General features: G+C 40.7%; 1 protein-coding gene across 1 annotated transcript; it reads right to left on the reverse strand.

Moving 5' to 3' along the window:
• Nucleotides 1–380: 380 nt before the first annotated feature.
• Nucleotides 381–23,055, reverse strand: LOC109922294 (neurite extension and migration factor-like). The gene is made up of 3 exons (XM_048604881.1): nt 19,171–23,055; nt 17,593–17,970; nt 381–1,985 (listed from the first exon to the last, which is right to left on the reverse strand). Exons 1-2 carry the CDS (start codon nt 23,053–23,055, stop codon nt 17,950–17,952), a joined length of 3,906 nt encoding a protein of 1,301 aa, XP_048460838.1. The 3' UTR covers nt 381–1,985; nt 17,593–17,949.
• Between the last annotated feature and the right edge of the window lie 291 nt (nt 23,056–23,346).

The following is a 23,346-nucleotide window of genomic DNA, read 5'->3' on the forward strand; positions in this document are numbered from 1 at the left end:
AACAATACTTGCAGAAAACTTTTCCTTGAAACACACACTCATAAACAACTAGTGAAAATTAAACCCAATAGTTCATTAAAAAGCTTACAGAGACGGTGCTATTTAGAGCATTTCCTGTATTCTTCTGAATTTCCCTTCAAAGTAGATTTAAAACTGCAATATATTATATAATTCAGAACTAAATTACTTGATATAAATGCAATATTTAAAAAGACACCAGAAAAGAAACAAAAATCATTAAAGTTTACATACTCTGTCACCTGAAGTATATAACCAGATTTTTCTCAGTGTAGTTTTAGAACATATATATATATACATACATATTTTACTATTTTATATATATACATACTGTAAAATATAGTTAAATATGCAGAGTTGGAACATGTTGAAGAGGCTGTATTACAAATTAAGGAATTTGCATTAAGTTACACAAAAACAGATCTCAAGTGGCTTGTGAGTTAGGCATGAATCTTCTGACTGTGTTACAATCTGTAACTCATTCCAACACAATTGTTAGTTTATATAATATATAGTTTCTTTAATAAAATGCTGAAGGAGATTAACATGCTTTAAAATACACCACTGAATCTACTGACCTTGCAGTTATCCACACAGTATTTTATAAAAAAAAGTCACTTGGTCATGCAACTGTACAAAAAACAATAGATGTGATGGAAGGTCTTAGATCTAATGCAAGGGAAAGGGCTTGTGAAATAAGAACATTTTTACTATTGCAAAATTACTAACACTATATATTATATGAGTGAAACAATCTGCACTGGCTTGGTAATGAATTTGCAACACTTGTCATTTTTAAAATATGTTTTGCATGTGTGTTCTGTATATTATATAACATACTGCAGCTTTAAATAATGTGATTAAAGCTGCCTTTTAGGGAATGGCTTCAGTAGCAAAAACAGGAGCTTAAAAATTGGAATTGTATCAGCATCAACACCATAAAAACAAAATGTACTTCCATGTACTGTAAAAATGTCATATGTTTGACTTTGAACAACTTTTATTTAAAAAAGTAATGTACACCAAAAAAGTCAATTAGCTAAATTTTTGATGCAGGTCTATTTCTGAACAGTAGCTTAAGCAGTCTTCGTACAGTCATTCTTTCAAAATGTTATTTCTTATGTTTTACATTTATTCGATAAATGACAGTATTACAAAAACTCATCAAGTTAACAAGAATGACATTTACATGTACCGTACAGCATTTGAAAGCACAAATATTTAAAACCTTTGCAACAATTACAACAAAAACTCAATGTCAGAATAATTTACAAGAGAAAGAAAGGTTCTATAAAATAGTAGAGCCCACAAATTTTTTGCAAACATTTTTTGTCTTTTTTTTTCTTTTTTTCACTGTTTCACTACACTCTTTCACAACATAATTTAGCTTATTACAAAACCTCCAACAAAATGCTTGTCTTTTTTTTCTCTCTCTTCAGTATTTTGGTTTTCCAGAGCAGTTAATGTAACGCTACGTCCTTTTATTAACACCCTGAGGAATAAAAGGGTTACGCACACATCCAAACACATCACATCACTTCTAAGAAAAATATACACTTACAAAATATATTACAAATTGGCACACTGAAAAATATACAAGAATTTATAGACATCAAAGTTCATTTAGAATTTTTTTAAACTCTACAGATCAATATTTATAAAGCTCATTCTAAAGAAAGGCAAACAATACCAATTTTTTTTAGTATTGTATTTGATACATCTCAAAACATTTTATTTTTACATTCCTGTGAGATTTTCTTTCTCTCCTTCATTTAGGAAATGCATCTCTTTTAGCACCATGAAACACTAGCAGCTCAGTGGTACCTCTACTTTTCTTTAAGCTCTGTATGTACATTCAAATCTCAGTAGGTAGATGTTTGAAAGGCAATAAGCAAAATAATAGCCAGAACAGCAGGCAGCTGAGTTCACTGTAGCAACCCATTGAGTTTCACCCTGGTTCCTAGTGACTGAAGAAGCCAGAAAACAAAAAATAAGTTAAAGCCAAACTTAAAAAAGACATTAAGTACGAGACCCATAGAAACAGTCAAACATTCTATAATACAGTATATCATTTCTTGGTAGGCAGGTGCAATTCAGGTGATGGCACTGAATCACCAATGTCCTTTCTGAATTTAATTTTATAAAAGACAGGCTGGCCACAGATGGTGTTGAAGGAATAATAAAATTTCATAAGCTTTTATCATTTCGGTGGTTCAGTGTTTGAAATAGTATGATGTTACTGAACGTCTTCCTATTTGTGACCTGTTAGTCCTACAGGGCTATGCATATCACAAATATATCACCCAGGCAGGAACTACACAGAGGACAGTTGGAAGTGAAGCTCAGGATGCTATGTCCCTGGAACTGGAATGAAAATACTCCTCATTGATTTAATTAATGTCAGTTGTAGAGCTGGGAGGCAGGAGTCCCTTTGATTATTTCTAAAAGCAAGCAAGAGTTGGTTTTGAGCAAATGTCTGTTTTTTTGGGGAAGCTCCAGTAACATTGCCATTCTCGCCTTTATAAACGGGATGTGATTGCAATGGGCAGATGGGTTTGGACAGAAAAAAGACGTTTTTAAGTATTAGAACTTTAAAAACATATTTTAGTAAATTCCTTTAAAAATAATTTTCCCATCGCAGTGCTCCACTTCCTTGTTTACTTCACTCATTTCCAATCAGGGTAGTATCTAGCACCATTAACCTTGAAAAAGTACTTAGTATAAGACATGATCCTACTAACTCAAGCACATCATGTTCCAGCCTTATTACAGCATATAGTGCAAAAACACAATGTAAATATATATGATGAATGCTATTCAGTTCATCTTAATTCTCTCTCTAATGAACTCCTAACACCCTAATTTTGCAACATCTAACTGTTTAAGTTATTCCAACACTGTTGTTTCTACTATTCTGGCTAGAAGTCTTTTCTTCACAATGATCACTGTGTAAAGTAACATTTCCTGCAATCTGAAATTCTAAACTTACCTTTTAGTAGTTGGACATCCGTGCTAGCCCTACAGGCGGATTTAAAATGATCTTGTTGGTTAAGAATTTTGTACATTGATAACTATAGTATAAACCCCTATAATATCACCACCCAAATATCTAATTTCCAGGCTGAAAATCCTAGGTCCCTACAGTCTTTCCATGTAACTCAGACCGCTGACACTGAAGATCAGCATCAAATCTCTTCTAACACTGCCTTTGGCTCTCGAATGTTCCTCTTGTGTCCTGAAGGCAAGAACTGAACATAGTTTTCAATATATTGTTGCTCCACGGCACATTATAGTTTGATTGTTATTTCATTTGAATATGTTCGTGCTTTTGGCTATATTATTCAATATTCTATTAGTTTTGTTGGTTACTGCTCTGCATTAACTGGACATGATTAACACTGACTATTAAAACTTGAAGGTCTCTTTCGGTGTCATCTATAGCTATCTCAACATTCATGGTGTATGCATGTCATTGATCAGAGGTAATCTATCCCAAATTATTTTCAGTTTAGCTGACTACAGGAAACAGTAACTATTTATCAAAACATTCAGCAAAGTCAGATAGATACCCTGACTGGCAATAAGGCTCATAATCAGAAATATTCAATATTAATATACTTCGGAAGTTTCACAATGGAATTGGAAACTTGGAGTGTGTTTGAGCCATGTGTTTAATCAATAGTTGAAATTGTAACTGGTCAGATTAAGGACTGGCCATCTATAAATTGGATACCTGAAAAACTTAATGGAAAATATATGCTGACACAGTACTGGAAGCAGAAAATAACATAAGTCACACATCTATCAGCCATGAAAAAAAAAATTAGAATTTTGGATATTTTTCAGAATTTGGACCTTGTTCTGGCAAATAACTCTTAAACGAAATGTTAAGCTGCATTCTTTCTCAGATGTTCACACAGTTTTATTTTTATTTTAGATTTTGAATTGTAGTTTTTCTTTTACCTCTTGTATTCTTACAGTACTGATGTTCTGTCATTATGTGAATAATACCATCAAACTGACAAAGCACTCTAAAGGCCCTCAGGTAGAATATTATTACTGAACCACCTTTATTTCACACCTCCACCCTGAACCCATTGGTAGACTCTAGTATATGTTAGCATCGGCAGATATTTAACCTCTGCTCAGAAAGCTATTGGTTCAAGACACACTCTAGAGTCTCTAGGCTGATATATCAATGCAATTACCTACAGTGCGCTGCATTGACTTCACCTGACGAAGCAGCAACACTCTGGAAGCTCATGGTTTCAAATAAACGTGTTGGAATATAACTTGGTGTTGTGTGACTTCTGGCACTGTCAGAAGTACTGCGTTTCAGATAAGACTTTAAACCAAGGATAGTCAGTCCTTTCTAGGGAATCCCATGCCAGTATTCAAAGGAGATTCCTCCATGGCGGCTTGACCAATATTTATCCCTCAATTGCCACCTGGTTATATATTTAATTGCGGGTTATGGAATCTTGCTATGTGTAAATTGGTTTCCATGTTTTCTACACTGATTTCTTACAGTATCTACATTTCTCAAGTGCTTCATTTGCTGTGAAGGGCATTACATAAATAGAAGTGTTCCTTTATTTCTTAATGAAGATACTTAAGGTAATTAAGATGAAGATAATAAGGCAATCAGATACTTGAGTGTGACTAAGCTCTCAGTTTCCAAATTAGGAGATAAAACAGTGGTTTAATTCCTTGATCCATCACAAACTGAGTTTGAAAAAAAAACTCATATTTTTGCTTATTTAATCTGCAAGACATAATGCTTAACGTTCTGGTGTGGATAGGAATGAAAATAGATGCCAGCTGTAAAGATGTAGAGACAGCTGTGCTGTCAGTAACCATAATCATTATTATTACCTTCACTTCCATTTTATTTCATGTTATTTATAATTACTTTCTATATAGATTTTTTTTTCAGGGTGAAGAAGTTCAGTGTGAACCAATACTTGAGAATGCTTTTGTTAAATTAAGAAGCACTATAGGGGTTCTAAAGAAGATGATATTTTAATTTTGTATTTTGTGTCAAAAGCCAGATCACACGTAAAGAATGCCAGAGGAAATGCATTTTCATAAGAACAGTAGAACTAGGAGCAGGAGTAGACCATTCAGCCTGTTCAGACTACTTCACCATTCAAGCAGATCATAGTTTATCATCTACTTCCACTCCATTTCACCCCAATACATCACCTCATCCTTTGATGTCGTCAGTATCCAGAAATCTATTTGTTCTGATAAAGAATCACTAGACTCAAAACATTCACTCTGCGTTCTCCCCACAGGTGCTGCCAGACCTGCTGAGTTTCTCCAGCTGTTTCTGTTTTTGTTCCAGGAATCTATTAATTTCGTCCTTGAGCTTGTTCAATGCTCGATGATTGAGCTTCCGTAACCCTCTGGAGTAGAGAATTTCAACGATTCACCATGGTCTGAGTGAAGAAATTCCTCCTCATCGCTGTCTGATATGGCTTACCCCTCATTCTGAAACTGAGTCCCCTGGTTCTAGAGGCAACACCCAAATACAAAATTCTTACTGGCCGTAACAGGGTATATGTTTCAATGAGATCACCGCTCATTCTTCAAAGTTGAGACGATACAGGCTACCTCTTCAATCTTTCCTCACTAGAATTCTGCCATTCCCAGGGATCAAACTGGTGAATCTGCAGTGCACTCCCTCTATATCAAGTGTATCCTTCCTTAGATAAAAAGACCAACATTCTTTTTGTTTCACCATCTCCTCTCTATAGGAATGTAAGATCAGGAGTAGGCCATTCAGCCCCTTGAGCTGTTTCACCATTCAATCAGATCATGGCTGATCTGATTATCTTCAACTCCATTTTGCTGCCTTTTCCCAATACCCCTTACTGATTGAAAACCTGTCAATTTTAGCCTTGGCTGACCTGTGGCCTAACTCCATATGCCAGCCTTTGGCCCCTATCCCTTAATACAGTTTGTGTAGTGAAAACTTATCCATCTTAGCATTAAAGTTAACATTTGGCATCAGCTACTGCTTGTTCCAAACCTCTACCCTTATGAAGCAAAGAACTGCGGATGGTGGAGATCTGAAACAAAGACAGAAATTGCTGGTGAAACTCAGCAGGTCTGGCAGGGTCTGTGAATCGGAAGCAGAGTGAATGTTTCGAGTTCAGTGACTCTTCATGAGAACTTATAACAATAAGGGAAGAACTGGTATTTACGCTGCAGATGACGTTGGGAGGGGGGGTGGCGGGGAAGTGAGCAGATAGATGGAGATGGAATCTAGAGAGAGAGAGAGAATATGAAAGGGGTAGGCAGATGAGGGGATTATTGATAATAAGTCACAACAGAAGAGAAAATGAATAAGTGATAATGAGAGTTTAGAGTAGGAGAGAATGGGTAGGCTGGGCTGAAGTTAACCCATGTCATGTGACAATAAGATTAAGAGTGGGTGAGAATGAGTTGGCAGTGCCAGAAACAACCAATGTCATTACAGGACCAGGGTGTGGGGATGGGTGAACTATGCTCAGATAGAATCAAATGGAATGGAGGAGGAATGGACCAGCATGTCCCGGAGTAAACGGTCCCTGCGGAATGCTGACAAAGGAGTGGTGGTCATGGTTACCCACGTGGGCCCCAGTTATGACTATCTCTTTGTGGGATACCTGGAACATTCTTTATTCCAGTCCTACTCCAGCTCCCACCCATAATTCTTTCTCTGATACATTGATTACATCATTGGTGCTGCTTCCCTCCCTTTGTCAATTTTGCTTCCAACCTCCAACCTGCCCTCACCTTCAACTAGACCATCTTTGACTCCTCCCTTTTCTTTCTCGACAACTCCGGTTCCATTTCAGTGTGGTCTCCTCTACATTAGAAAAACGCAGACCGAGTGCCCACTTTGCAGAACACCCACGTTCTGTTCGTAAAACAGACCCAAGCTTCCAGTTGCCCACCACTTCAACACACCACACCAACACTTCTGTCATAGACCTGCTGCAGTGTTCCAGGGAGCCTTAGCATAGGGTCAAAGAGTATCATTTCATTTTCTGCTTGGGGACTCTGCCGCCTTTAGGACTCAACATCAAGTCAATAACTTTTGAGCCTGATTCTATCCTTCCATGTATTTTACCCATCCCACACCTGGTCCTGTTATGACATGAGTTGCTTTCAGAACAGTCACCCATTCTCACATACTCCCAGGCACATTATCACATATATGGGTTGCATTTAGCACAGCCTACATATTCTCTCCTACTCTTAGCTCTCATTATCATTTATTCAGATTCTCTTCTGTCCTCACCTAATATCAATAACCCCCTCATCTGCCTACCCATTTCATATCTGTCTCTCTTTGGGCTCTGTCTCCATCTGTCCGCTCATCTCTCCAACACCATCACCTCTCCCCAAAATCGTATTCACCATAAATACCACTTCTTCCTACCTGTTCTGATGAAGAGTCACCGAAATTGAAATGTTAACTCCTCACAGTTGCTGCCAGACCTGCTGAGTTTCTGTTTTTGCTCCAAACCTCTTATCACTCTCTGTGTGTACAAGTGCTTCCTATCATCTCTCTTGAGAGAAAACAAAAACAGAAATTGCTGGAAAAGCTCAGCAGGTCTGGCAGCATTTGTGGAGAGAAATCAGAGTTAACGTTTTGAGTCGAGTGACCCTTGTTCAGAACTCTTGAGAGGTCTGACACTAATTTTTAGACGATGCCCCCCAGCTCTAGAATCTCAAAAGCTTATCTACTCTGACAAGTTGTTACAAAAACCTACCCTGCCTCACATAAATGATTAGATTTCTCACTGCCATTAGTGCTCTGGCTGTGCTGTGGTAACGTCCCTGTCTCTGAACCAAAAGGTCTGGGTTCAAATCCCAACCACTCCAAAGGTGTGTAATAACACCTCTGAATAGATTCGTTCAAAATATCTACAGAATCCCTTGCAATTTCATTTGGGAAGTTCATATGATATTGTATACCATGACAGCAAAACCCCAGCAACCTGGACCCAAAGATTAGATGCTTCTATGGTCTGTAGTCATGGCTGGGATGTTAAGGTAATGGATTTGGAATCTGTTGGGGTGATCAAGTGCAGGTTCGAATCCTGTTGACTATGTTTCTCATTGTTACTAACTTTGGGCTCTTGTGGTGCAGTAGAAATGTCCCTACCTCTTAGCCAAGAGGCATGGATTCAAGTCGCACCTGCTCTAGAGGTTACGCTGTAACATATCTGGATGGATTGATTAGAAATTATTTTTTTAAAAATTGCATTAATGCATCGCTCATGATGTATCATTCAAAACACAATACTGAATTATTACTGCTTTTTTTTTCAAAGGTGAATTGAAACTGGAATGTAAACTGCAATTGGACACTAGATAAATGGGATGGAAATTCATATGTTGTTGTTATGTATGGAAATTCGTGTGTCAGCTCTCTCTGTACCAGGTTTACAAATAAACCATGGCTGGAACTGGAATTGAATTTTAAATTGATTTCAGTACTGCCCCAGTTTACAAAGAACAATGTCACCACTGTGTCATGTTCCCAATTTTCAATCTTAATTCTTACTTTGATGCAAATATGCTTTCTCAGTCAAAATTAAAATTTGCGAGTGACAGGTATAACCACGAGGAAATATTTGCTGCTTCTGAAAGTTATTAAATTTGAGCCCTTGATTGAGTCTACAGAGATTCCTTCATTCAATTAATGTATTAACTCCCAACAATAATCGATTGTGAAGCAGAGATCCTCATCTTTATCTTCTCTCCTAGGAACATGCTTGAAGCACAGGTCTCCAAAGTTCAAATGTAATGAATCAGATTAGAGATTAGTTACTGCATTGCCTCACTTGCAGACTGCTCAGACCTGAACCTCTTAAGGTGTTCAGTGGCACCATGATCCACAACAGTACACTGTAGACATTGCATAAAACAATTTGTTGGCAGCCAATAAAGTCGGTTAATGATTGGATCAAAGATTAATTAAGACATTCTGCATTTTTTATTTCAAACTCTATTAGACCATACCCTTCTTGATAATTCAAAGCAATGGATCAGATAGAGTCAATACTCTTTCCTCTAAACTTGATTAAAAACAGTGAAGTATTTACAAAAGAAACCTCAAAGCGAATTTTCTGAAATTTCTTAGTGACGAGCCACTTCAAACTCAAATGAGTATCCCGGTTTAAAATTTATCATCTATAGCAACATTTACTTTTCACAGATTGTGTACTTATCAATTTCATTTGGAAATGGATTACTGAAACATGGAGCAAAAGTCGTGAGGCCATCAGTGAGGCTAATGTGGCAGAGTTCAGCTTAGTGCTTTACTCTGCACCCAGAATCACAGAACCGTTACATCGCAAAAGGACGCCTTTTGTGCTACACCGATTCTATGCCCCCTAAAGCCAATCTCCTGCCTTTTCCCCATATCCTTGCACACCATTTCTATCCAATAAGTATTCAATGCCATCTAGAATGCCTCAATTGAAACCAGCTCCATTACATTTCCAGGAAGTGCATTCCATACTCTTACTGCTCGCTGTGTGAAAAAGCTTTTTTTTCTCACATGGACCTTGCTTCATTCGCTCATCACTTTAAATCCACTCTCGTTCTTTTCTCTTTTATGAGCAGGAACAGCTTCTCCCTATCCACTCTAACCGCCTTGTTCATCATTTTGAAAACATCCATCATCAAATCGTCTCTCAGCCTTCTTCTCTCCGCGGAGAACAGTCCCAACCTCTTCAATCTATCCTCATCAGTGAAATTTCTCATTGCTGGAACCTTTCTTGTAAATCACTTCTGCACTTGCTCTAATGTATTCACATCGTCATGGAGCAATGCTTTGTTGTAATTTCTATTTTATAAATTGTAATGGTGAAAGTGGCATTTCAGATGTTTGTTTTATCTTCCTTTAGTTCTGTCCTGAGAAATGTTAGCCCTTCAGGGGCTAATGTACATCAAAAAAAGGTTTAAGCAGATTTTAAGGTAGCTACCTTTGAAATACTGATACACATTGTGAAGAAAACCTTCAGTATTCTTATCTACAACATTTTTCCCAAGGTGATTCGGAAAATATAGAACTGAATTTTCTAGCTCTGGCAAAGTGCAAGTCATGTCATGTTTGGGTGAGTGATTCTCATTGCAAGGCTGAGTGAGATTTCTCACTATATCTTACCAAACTCGCCGCATTAATTGGCATTTCAGCCCTCACAGTGAGAATCACTTTTGATTTCCACTTTATTTTAATCACACACAGTTTCCGAAGCAACACACCCACTTAGCAGAGCTTCTCCCTCAGACCAGCATTGCCTGCAACCATGCCATCTTCCAAACTTCACTGTACATCTGTACAAGTGTTGCCATCCGAATACTGTGCTGCTAAGCTGTGGAAGGAGTAAGGAGATGGACAGCAACGCAGGAAGAAGGTCAATGATCTTCTCCCCTCTTCCACGCTAAGTGCAATCCACAGCATTCTGCTACCTCACAGTTCTCTGTGCTTTCACAGCCACTGCCCACCAAAGCTTATGCCCTGACATCCCTTCTGTTACAGGGCAACACCTTCCCTCATTCACTCTCATTACCTTTCCACACTACCTCCTCACTCCCTCACAACACATCAACATCCTTCCCCCACATGCCCCAGCCCTAACACCTGTGCCACCCACTTGTATTCTGCCCCTTTATGTCATTAAGAAGGCATCCCCATAACAGTGGCTTAGGCCAGCTGGTGGGCTGCCGGATATCTGTGTCCTCACCCTATCTGAGGATAGATACAGCCCTAACAGGTGAAGACTGGGTCCATTTCTGTACAGCTACAAAACCATGTCCTGACACCTGAATAAGTAACACTTGTCATGCTATTGCCTTGGTCACATTAACCACTAGAATGCAGAAAACACCATTACTAACCACTGGCTGCAATATATTTTGTCTCTTATGTGTTATGGGTGTGGCCACCCTCCCAAGGACCAGGCTGTCTCCTGCATAGTTTCAGTTCTCAACCTCCCCAGATGATAGTGTAGATACTTTAGAGGGACCATCAACCACACTGTCTCCTTGACTCACAGCAGTACGGATAAGGACATTGCAGTGAGCTCCCTAAGGGCACATAGTCAGTTCCAGATATTGACATCTCCACATGCAGGCTACGGAGAAACTCCCCAGGGCCCCTGACAGTTGGAGTGGAAGCAACGGCCTTGTGGTATTATCATTAAATTATTATTCCAGAAACTTAGCCAATGATCTGGGGACCCGGTTTCAAATTTTGCCATGGCAGATGGTGGAATTTGAATTGAATAAAAAATAGAATTAAGAATCTAATGATGGCTACAAAAACTAAGCCAATTGTTGGAAAAATCCATCTGGTTCACTAATGTCCTTTAGGGAAGGAGATCTCTCATCCTTACCTGGACTGGCCTATATATGACTCCAGAGTCAATCACATTGCTGTGGGTCTGAGCTGCCCTCTGGGCAATTAGGTATGGGCAATAAATGCAGGCTCAGCCAAAGACGCCTAGATACTGTGAGTGACTGAAAAAAAGAAGACCAGGCAGCTGCTGAGCACCCGACAGAAGTGAACTGTGTGGTCTCAGCCAATGAGGGACTTGGTCCGGATGCACAGGGAGCAGTAGCAGTGGGGGGTAGGCAGGCAGGAGTATAGGAAGCCCTGGTCCTCAGAGCTGGACTGATACAGCCCATCCCTCAATATACATTCCCCGCTATTGGGCAGCACTGCAGCCAGCATCTGTCTGCCTCCTTCGACAGTTTGGCAGCTGTCGGGGAGAGACAGGTCAGCACTCTCAGGGGCTCCTGGACAGGAGACAATGCCAGCACTCACTTGCCAGAGATCACTGGTCCTCAGGAGCGGAGGTGGGCCAGAGGGGGATGGGGGGGGGGGGGGGGAGGCATGGAGGGAGCCTTGAGCCGAGTCCAGGTGGCCCCTCCTCACAAAGATACAGGGTGGTGCCAGGGGGCACTCAGCCAGAGGAAGAGCCAGACATAAACTCCTCCCTACCTCCACTCAGGGGACTGCAGAGCTGGCCGGGCCCCTCCTTCTCCATCCTGCCCTACCCCTCTCCAACTCTGAGAAGTTCCAGCCCCAGGCAGGAAGACACCTCGTTGCATGCCTGCCAGAGTGGGTATCACAGGGAGCTCCCTAGCAGGATTAGTGACAGGGAGGCATAACATGCACAGACGGTCAATGCTGCAGGGCAGCCAAGGCAAAGGGGACTTGCATGTCTGTGCTGCCAACATAAATAATTCGAGGAATATGTTGTTCCTCTGTGAAGACACAGTGACAATTTCAGATGCAGCCTCCTCCATCACACCTCACTTACCTTTGGGCTGTTCTCTTCAACACTGTGAGCTAAACGTGCTTCACAGCTTGTTCCTCTGTCACTGTCATTGAGCCTCAGTGCTAAATTGCCATGAAGGCCCCCAGAATCATCCTTTCCTTTCTAAGTGCCCATTCAGTCAACCCCACACACCTCACACTTTACCAGGTCATAATCTAAGCTGTGAATATGCCCTAATGACTCCCTACCCTTCCCCCAGTCCCCACTCTCTGAACAGTGGCAACAGTATGACCATGGTCCACTCCCTGAAGCAACCAGACTCCATAGTACCAGCCTGGACCTGCCCCTTTCCTTGGTTGGTGGCAAGACTTCTCTGCCAACACAACCTATGCCTCCTCCCCCTGACTGGCCCCATGGGAGACAGAAGTTGCAATCCAGGGGCACAAACCTCCTGTGTAACACCAACCCAACCAGACACCTGACTGTAACCGGAGCATGGGACTGAGTATGGGAGGCTGCTCCTGACTAACTGTGTGGGACACCCTGACTGACAGGTGCTTCTCACCCCAGACCTCATGGCAGACTACTCCCCTCAGACTTTCAGACATGTCCCACTGCTTGCTTCAGATGGCTTTGGGTGCATATGCTGTGGTCATGTACTGCAAGTGGTAACACTGACATAAGGCCAGAAGAACATAAGAAACACGAACAGAAGCAGGCCATTCGGCCCCTCGAGCCTGCTCTGCCATTCAATAGGATCATGGCTGATCCGACATTTCCTCAGTCCACTTTACTGTCCTTTTGCCATCACCCTTGATTCCCTGACTGATCAAGAATCTATCTATCCCAGCCTTACATATACACATGGACTCTCCCTCATAGCTCTCTGTGGCAAGGAGTTCCAAAGACTTGCTCTTCGTCTCAGTCTTACCGATGCCTCTTTATTTTGAGACTACGCCTTCTGGTCCAAGACTCTCTCATAAGAGGAAACATCCTCACAACATTTACCCTGTCAAACTCTTAAGAATCATATATGTCTCAATGAGATCACTCCTCAATCTTTTTAACCATTGCTCATAAGACAATCCCTCCATACTAGGGATCATCCGAATGAACCTTCTCTGATCTGGCTCTAATGAAATGATAACTTTCCTTAAATAAGGGGCTCAAAACTGCTTACAGTACTCTAGATGTGGCCTTTTACAGTTATAGTAAGACTTCTCTATCTTATAATCTCCTTGAAATAAGAGCCAGTATTCTATTTACCTTCCTGATTACCCGCTGCACCTCTGTGCTAGCTTTCTGTAATAAAACAAAGATTGTGGATATGGTAGATGTGAAACACACAAAAATAGAAATTGACTTGGATCACTGGACTCAAAATGTTAACTCTGCTTTCTCTCCACAGATACAGTCAGACCTGTTGAATTTCTGCAGCAATTTCTGTTTTACTGTACTAGCTTTCTGCATTTCAAGCAGAAGTGTTTCCCGACTAACCCTAACTCAAGCCCCACTGTGTTGCAGCTTTCTATATTGTTTTTCCATTTAAATAATGCTGTTCTTTGTTCTCCCTTCAAAAGGAACGACATCATATTTTTCCACACTGTACTCCATTTGTCAACATTTTGCCCATTTACTTAACCTATAGATATCTCTTTGCAAAATGTTTGTATCCTTCTCACAACCTGCCTTTCCACCTACTTAAGTGGGATCTGCAAATTTAGCTTCAGCACATTCTCTTCCTTCCTCCGAGCCATTAATATAGATGTAAACAGTTGCAGTCCCAGCAATATTCTTTGTGGATGCCCACTGGTTACAGGTTGTTAACCTCAAAAAGAATCCCTTATCTCCATTCACTGTTTCCTGTTCATTAGCCAATTCTCTGTCTATTCCAATATACCTCCAACACCATAGGCTCTTATTGAGATTGAGGGCTGCTGCACGGCATGGCCACCTACCTTTAGTGTGACTGTGCCAACTGCTGGTGCAAGACAAAGCAGAGGAGGGCACTGCAAGGTGGGCATGCTGCAGGCACCGTGAATGCACTCTGAGAGAGCAAAGGCAGCCTGAACAATGTCATGGACTGGATTCCAGCCCCTGTGCCACACCTGTACTTAATACAGCTGTACAATGCTGGTTGCTGGTGTACATGCCTGACTAGTCTGCCCTTGCAGTGTGTGCGCTGCCAGTGTACTGACAATGACTCTCTGAAATGGAGCGTCAATGCCCGTGGTGGAAGGGTACATACAGCTGGTGGTGGTGGATTGAGCCCTGCCCTGCGGTTTGTCTGTGGGAAAACTGGAGGTCTTTTGAGGCAAGTGATGAGTTGAACCTGCCAATTACCTGCTCCGGTTGCCATGTTGACTTTTCCCGATAGCTAGTTTGTATGGTGAGCTTGGTAAAATTAGCACTGCTGCTTCACAAAGCCAGTGACCCAAGTTCGATTCCAGCCTCTGACGACTGTCTGTGTCGAATTTGCACAATCTTGGTCTGTGTGGGGTTCCTCTGGGTGCTCTAGTTTCCTCCCATAGTCCAAAGATGTTCAGGTTAGGTGGATTTGCCATGCTAAATAGCCAATACTATGCAGGGCTGTACAGGATAGGTGGGTTGCAGAGATACGGAGGTGGTGGGGCGACAGACCTGGGTCTGGGTGGGATGCTCTTTAGAGGGTCAGTGTGTACTGGACAGGCTGAATGGTCTGCTTCCATACTGTAGGCATTCTATGATTCTAATCCATGGCAGATTGGACTGTTAAAGTGTTTAACGAGCAATAATGAGAGTCAACTGGGAGCTTGCCACTACCTAGTAAGAATCTCGCAACATTCCTGGAGAAAGTGAACAAGTTGTGGTGAGATTTCTACATCAAGTTGGGCCTCACCAAGAAGCTTGCCTGATTCTACCACTCATCTCACCATAGCCCAGATAACTCAGAACCTGAGAAAATTCTGTCCTTAGTGCTGAAGTTTGTCTTGTGCATTACTACCATATGAATGGTTGATATAGTTGCTTGGAATTCTTTTCTTTAAGTGGAAATGTGCTTGTTTTAGGATGGAATTTATCTGACTATCTTGAGCTTGATATTTCCCAAGACCAAGAGTAACTTCCTCGCACTGGTAGCAACTCGATAGAGAACAACACCCATTCATTGCGGAACCTGTCTGATTTTTATCCTATTGATATCAGTGGGATTTAAATCAGGCAGGTCCATAATGGGTGGGTAATCCATTGTGTTCGATTATCATGGTGAAAGTGAAAATGTCCCTATGCGTGGAGTCAGATTCTGGTCTGTGCAGCTAAATCTGATCTCATCTGCTTCAGTGCTTGGAGTCCTTCAGTAATCTACCATCCTGAAGAACCATGAAGGGGGGAAAATAATAAACAGGGATTCTTACTTCTAATCACCATCCTGTGTCTTTCGCTGGAAAGTGTGTATGCATGTGGGTGCCTCATGAGGACAAACCAAGCTTTGTTGCAATAATCCTAGTCATTGAATAGCATTCAGACATTCACTGAAGTTGGATAAGTGCAACCATGTGCTTATTTGTTTTGTTTCCCTTTCTGTTTGAAAAATAGCTCCACTCCATTTATTCTATTCCCTATTTTAGCATTTTTTGTACTTTATGCAATTAATCAACGTGGTAATCATAACTAAGGCTAAAAGTTGCAACATAACCTTATAAAAAGATTCAGGATCATTCATCGTTTGAATTACAATTGGTTTTATCTCAGAGTCTATATGGTTGTGAACCTAGATTAGTTTTACCCTCTCCCATTGCAAACACAAATATAGTCAACGTATGAGTACAAAGAGCTACAAATTATCTTTTCTAATTTGTTACCAAATAACTTTTCATGTTAGATCTCCAACCTTCAAACACTTTCCATTCAACATGAAGATGGAATGTTTGGAAATCAGAATTAGCCCCACCTTTAACAATGCTGTTCCATCATTTACAGATAAAAGGTGCTTTTCTAAACGCAAAGACTGGACCCCATTAGGTTATCCTTCCCAAGATTTCAGTGTGACAGGGTTTGAACACAAGGCTCACTGCATAGAATCAAATTCAAAGGACAGTTCACAATGGCAAGTGCATAAAAAGGCAGCAGGGAGCTAGGAAAAATAAAGTATTCCATCACGTTGGTTACCACCAAAATACAAAAATGATTATTCTATCATGGGCTTCCTCTTCCCCATCAGGTTTCCTAACTTCCTCCCATAGAGAGAAAAAAGCCACCAGAAACATTAGCAACAAAAACAGAAGTTGCTGGAAAAGTTCAGCAGGTCTGGCAGCATCCGTGAAGAAAAAAATCAGAGTTAACATTTCACGTCCGGTGACCATTCCTCAAAATTGCAGTATCTGCAGTTCTTTTGGTTTTTAGAAACATCAGCAATATTGCACATTTCACATACTGATAATTAGGTAATCCATAGCAGGAAGAAAATGAAGGTCATGTTAAAGAACATATTTGGATAGATAGTCAATCATTGGTCACAAACGTGTGATTTAAGAAAGGTAACAAAATTTAGGATGAGAATTTCAGAGCATGGAACCTATGTGGTTGAAATCATAGCCACTAAGCTTGGTGATAGGAAGAGGTACTAGTTAGCAGGAATGGTTATTTTTGGGGAGAAGATTAGAGAAAGAATGAGGGATGAAACCACAAAGGCCTAAATATCTTAAAATTACTCAACAGCCCTTAACAAAAAAATCAACTGACGTCATTTTGAAACTTAGCGTCTATGAAATTGATACTTGCATCTTCTAGCCTTACCTTAGTGTCCAACATCTGCTTACTGCACCTACATCTTTCATCATCTTCTCCCTGAGTCTTTGCTCCAGTGAGAGTGAACTCAGTTGTTTAAGCTATTTTTCAGGATTTCATCCCTCCAAAGCCTGAAATCATGCAGACCACATCTCCCTAAATCCTATCTCACCTAATTGCTCTTGAGGTACAAAAACCAAACTGCACAGCACATTCCAAGATTATTGTACACAAAGATCCATAAATATTCTGACTTGCAATGCAATACTTTCCAAATGCATTCCAATATTGGGCTTGTCTGATTCATAAACCTCTTTATATTGGCTGAGCCTGTTCAGGGGGTGATAATGATCACTGGCTTACTCAGGATTTCTGGGCAGACCTCTGAACGTTCACCTCTGGAACCAAGCCAGACCTGAACTTGTAAAACCAATCAACACGAACCATTTGAAACACTACAGTGTGATTTTATTTCTTTTAAAAACATGCATTTCTCAACTTTATCAGAAAGTGCACTCACCGTAGCCATCTCCAATTGTCCAAAGTGACCTTGTCATAAGATTGAATGGGAAGGAAGCCGCCATTCAGTACATCGACAGCACTTCCTGCTTTTCTCAGACTTGTTCCAAATACAGAATATATCGCTTGCTTGTACCTTCGATAAAGCTCAGACTGAACACAAACCAGTTAATTCCATCTAGACTCCCCAGAGCGAGCTTGCATGTTGCCAAGCAGATGAGGTAAGCGTATTTGGCAAACTGGAACCAATGCTGAATTTGTTAGTCGTCAGTGTTTTGGTAATGATTGAGGTGCCATAATCCACATTGAGCTGCAGGTGCTTCAAGGGACTTGCCATAATGTTACTGGAATAATAAGTTCAATCTGTCTTTATTTCCCTCTTTTTTTTGAAAACATATATAAAGAAAAAAATAACATCAAAGTTGTTATGTTCCTATTGTCATAAAACTATCTTTACACTTGTTCACGGTTTGGCACAGATTTTTGCAAGTAGTGCATGTGTTATTGTACATTATCACCAGTGAAGATAAAAAGCTCTATTGCTCTTTAGAGCATAGAGCCTGCAGTCTTACCAAGATATTTAATTTTTCAAGATACACAACAATTACATCTCCTCTAATTCCAGCACTTCTATTTTTTTTTTGTTTGATCATTGACAAGGCCTCTGAATAATTCTTCTTTTGAGAAACATTATCCCGAAGAACACTAAACATAAGCACAATTGTTTTGCTGGAAAAAATTTAATCTTCTCCAAACATAGGTAAAACTCAAAAGGCCCCATATTTACTGAGAGCAAACTGCAGTCATTTTTGCTGCAAGAAAACCAAACAATTTATTCCACGGTTCAAAGGGTTTCAATTTTTTTTGCAGAAGCTGTAGAAAATGTAGAGAGTCTACTAAAATGCTGTCAAGGATTAAGAATAAACTGAAGAAGTGAAATAGCAGTAATAATGGCAACCATGTTAATTGTATCACAGCCAAGCTAGAACAAAGTATCCCTCAATTAGTTTGCCATTCTAAGAGTTCTCATGCAAATCATTCCTTTCGAAAAGGGGAACAAAAAACTGCCTCTGGCATGCAATTCGTGCATCAAAAAACGGGAGGAAATTAAGGGGACAGTGCCTGGGCTTAGAAGGTGCTGGTAAAGCAAAGGGTGCATCACAGCCACTTTAGTGCTGTATTACCTCAGTTTGTCAAGAGAGGCTGTCACAGATGGGTTCTTGTGCTGCTGCTCACGCTCTGCTCTCTTTACCTTACTCTTTTCATCCCCTGACAATTTTAATGTTGCTTTGTGACGGTACATTTTTTTATGGATGGGACCGTTACTGGCAGGAATACTTGAAGTATCAGAGCTTCTGTCAAAAATGCCACCTCGCATGCCAGAACTGAAATGAAATTCATTGTTAGGACCGGTTGGTGCAGCAAAATGAGGAACTGTGGATTTTGCAGGATTTTTATTACTTAAGGCCTTGGCTGTCGCTCTCCGGTTTTTAGCAGGCAAAGAACTATTTAATTTCTTTTTGGATTCTGACACTGTACCACCTAAAATATTCAAAGTTTTCCACTTCAGGCTATTTACCTCAAGTGACGGGCATGTACCTGAGGCAATGTTGTGTCCCCCAGGGTTCCAGATTGGTTCAATAGAAGCCATCATAAAACGCTGGACTTCAGCCATTCCAGAGGCAATATTAGAAAGTATATTACTGGGTTCTTCAAATTCTCTCTGATCATCAACCAACAGATTATTACTGTTTGCAACACTCTGCCCAGACCAGCCAGCACTGACCCTTTTACTCAAAGGCCAGGTACTATTTCCCCCATTTTGTTTTCTACCCCGTCCAGCAGTAGGACTGCGGTGTGGAAGGCTCTCATTCAGTAGCTGAACACAAGGTGATATGCTGGTTTTGTTAACAAGTACATCCAGTGACTTGCCATTAGCTGTAGGCAGCTGCATCTGATCATTCCTTTTAGTATGCGTTGCGCTGATTGATTTTTTGGAGTTTTTGGATGTGCCAGGGTTCTGACGGGAATTACTTTTGTTTTGAGTTTTTTCACTAGATTTAGCAGCTTTTGGCTTCCTTGGTTTTTTTGCACCTTTTGGAACTGAGCTTTGGTTTGGGCCCACATGTTTATTGGAAGTGCTTCTCTTCTTCGCTTTTTGTCCCCTATTACTGTTATGTAACTTTAGCATGCCAGCTTGTTTCTCAAATGGGCTGGTTTCAGTCATCTCAATGGTATCTTCATTATTAAAGGTGTGAAACTGAAATTGATGATTATTCAAAATAAATGTCTCCGTTGATTGATCGTGTGCCTGGGATACTGTAGCCCATTTCATTTCATTTGGATCTCCAAGCATGGTTTGAGCATGGTCCTGAAAGTCTTTGGGTTTGCCTGACGTTTTGACCTCCGTTCCTACTATTTCAGGTGAAAGGTCAGGTGTAATGGGTGGGGAAATCTCAGTCAGTGTCACTTGCCTGAATCGATCGGGAGTAAAGTTAGAGATGTCAAGGAGGTCAGCAGATTCCTTTAGTGGCGCCACTTCATCAACGCTTTGTTGAATCACTAGCTTGGGGCTACAGTGGGCCAAAAAATCATCACTCATATCATCCTCACCGTCATTTTCACATGACTTCAAACTTAGAGAGCTAAAATTATTGGTGCTGGCTGACAAAGAACTCACTGAATCAAAACTGATGAGTCTGGTGTCATCTGGAGCTACTGAATCTCGATGGAGCTGAAAATTGCCATCACTGTCTTCTATTATGCATGATTGATAGCTGGTATTTGACCGCAGTGGCTGGCTATGAGAATAATTCTTGCTGAGCACAAGTTCATCACTGTGTATTTCTATTTGTTGATAATTGTCATTGACGGTTCTTGAAAGATTGGTGCTTTCTGTGGGCAGCGACACAACACCGACCATACTAGCTGACAGAATGGTAGGCGTTCTGCCAATGGCCGAGAACTCCTGTTTTGTATGCCACAACTTTTCAAAGCTTTGCTTTTCCTCCTGGTAAAGAGGTGACTGCTGCTGTTCAGATTCAGAGGGAGGGGACATGACACAACTTTGTGCAAGATTCGAAGGGTTGAAATGGTTCTGAGGCTTGGAAGCAACGACAGAATGATGTGGGAAGTAGGAGAGCCCAGTATGGCTTATGGAATCGGATGCATCCAGCAGTGTCTGTAAATACCCCCCGGGGATTACTTGCACAGTAGACGCAGCATTAGCAGATGGCACAGGCTTGTCAGAAGAGCAGGTGGCTGGTGAAAAAGTAGAATTCTTAGCAGCAGTCTTTGCTTGGCACGATTTAGATAAATGGGTGTTGTCTGGGACACAATGAATGGCATTAGTTAGTAAAACACCTGAACTATTCTGCCTTGTTACAGCTGAATCCATCTCACTTGCATTTGTTGTTGTGTCAATGTCATCATTTCCCATCACCTTGATCTTTTTGCTGGTGTTTTTCAGTTTGCCTTCTGCTTTTAGTTTCAGTCTCTTTAGTCTGCCTTTCTCCTTCACTCTGTTATCAAACTTTCCTAGTGATTTGCTTCTCATTGTAGCAGGCCCTGACGTAATGTTTGTGGAACACAATCCATTCGCACAACTAGGGATTTCTATTGCAACTGTTTGGGCATCGACAAACTCCACCTCTTCTCCACCAGTACAGGTCAGCCTTTGAGTTCCAGCCGGATCAAAAGAACATGCAATCTGCTTGTTGGGCCCTAGTTCAAGTTGAACTCTACGCGCTCTGTGCCTGTTTGCAATTTGTTTGCTTTTCCTCTTGGCAGGATGGGAAAGAAACACATTAGACACAGTGCTACTTAAATGCAGCCTCTTCCTTCTTTCAGTAGGCACTGACAACAGATGCTTTGATTGTTTTTGGCACCAAAACTCCTTTAAAGGTGCAAGTTTCTCATATCTACCTAGTGCTTCAGCAGTCAAACTGACACTTGTTTCGGTGGCATCAATTTTACTGACTTTAACTCGCATATCCTTCTGACCTTTGAACCTATTAATAATTATATATTTAATAATAACTGGCGGCCCTCTCCGAACTGACTTTCGGCGCTTCCGTGGACACCATTCATCATCATCTTCTTTCTTAGGACCATCCACCGGCCATTCTTTTTTTCCTGAAATCTTTTCACTTTCTATAGAGTCAACATCGTACAAGTAGTCATCACTATACCGTACTTTCCTTTTGGCACGTAATGCATAATTTAGTTGACCAGAGCAGTTGACATTTTGCCTTGAAAGGTACTTGATGCTATCCATGTTGCCTTTAATGGTGTCATACGATGAATCTGTTCCACAGCTGTCATCACTGTACTCTCCTGAGTCTTCTACAGAATGATTTGTTTCAAAGAAATGGTTTCTTTTAGAAGTCGTATACAGCTTTAAATCCACAGTGCTACCATATTTTTGCATTCCCGCCCTCTCTTCCAATTGGTCATCTTCTTCCCAGATATCAATCTCATCAGATTTGATTTGTGACGCATCCAAATTCATTTTCACTGACGCTTTACCTTCCTTTTTTGAGCAGTTTGAGATGACATTGGGGAAAAAGCTTAATTGTGCTTCTTCCTGAAGCACGTTTGTCTTTTCCCTGACATTGTCTTGAAAGGATTCATACCTAATCTTTAAAGAGCAGACATCGCTGCTGAGAGTTGACTCATCATCAAACATATAATTGTCCACTTCTTCCTCTGCAAAAAGATTGACTGAAAGCTCATTTTTTGAGCATAGGTCAAGCAGTTCTATTTTGCTTTCACTAATAAAAGACTCAAAATAAGCCCAGTCCTGGCTAGGATTCGACAATAAAGCTTCTTCTCCATTGCATTTGTCCAGCAGTAATCCTTCGTAGTAATGTTTTTGAGTAATATCTTCCGACTCACTGTCAGATTTCTCCACATCTCTTTTGTCTGTAGTCCTAGATTTGTGCACAGTAAAGCTTAACAGTTGGTCTGAAAGCAGCTGATCCCCATATCTTGCACTTTCTCCTGTACTCATGCATTGAATCCCTATATCGGAGACTGAACAGGTGTCGCAATCCTTGTTCATGTCACCTATTTTCATGCTTACTCCAGGCTCTGCGTCAATGCTTTCTTTTGACTCAATGAAGCAGCCCAAACAGGTTCTGCTCTGTTGCATCAAACAATCGTCAGACAATGATGAAATGCCTTTGGGCTCCATATACCTGAATGGGGCTTTGTCAGAATCCTCTGGCACGGACAAATAGCTCACACCTTTTGTTACACAAGATGTAAGGGAAATAGCATGTGTGGAGGAATCATTTGAAGTATGTTCAGGCACATCAGCTAGACTTAGAGGAGAGGGTGGGTCCAACAGGCACGCCTCTTTTGAAGTTGGTAAAGATAACACCCTGTGGCCCAGTTCATTTTCTTTTGGTGAAATGAAAGACGATAAGGTAACTGCAACATCTGCCGCATTGAAAGTCTTCATAATTTTCCCTGCACCACATGATTCTACATGGAAGGAAGAAAGTTAAATAACTTCAATATACAATACTGTAAGGTAGTTCCAATTTTAGGCTAGGCAGATAAACAGTTTAAAGTACAGTAAAGATAAGAAAAATTATACATAAATGTCTTCAATCGTGAACCAAGAGGAATAGTTTAAGAAAATGGAACTTAAGTAGCCAGCATACAAGATTTATTATTGCTATCAAACTGCAATTATCTCAATAGAAGCTGAAAGGATGTGGCAGAATCTGTTAAAATCTCATTATAATTA

The sequence above is a fragment of the Rhincodon typus genome, chromosome 14 (assembly GCF_021869965.1).
Source record: "Rhincodon typus isolate 14 chromosome 14, sRhiTyp1.1, whole genome shotgun sequence".
NCBI classification, from domain to species: Eukaryota; Metazoa; Chordata; class Chondrichthyes; order Orectolobiformes; family Rhincodontidae; genus Rhincodon; species Rhincodon typus.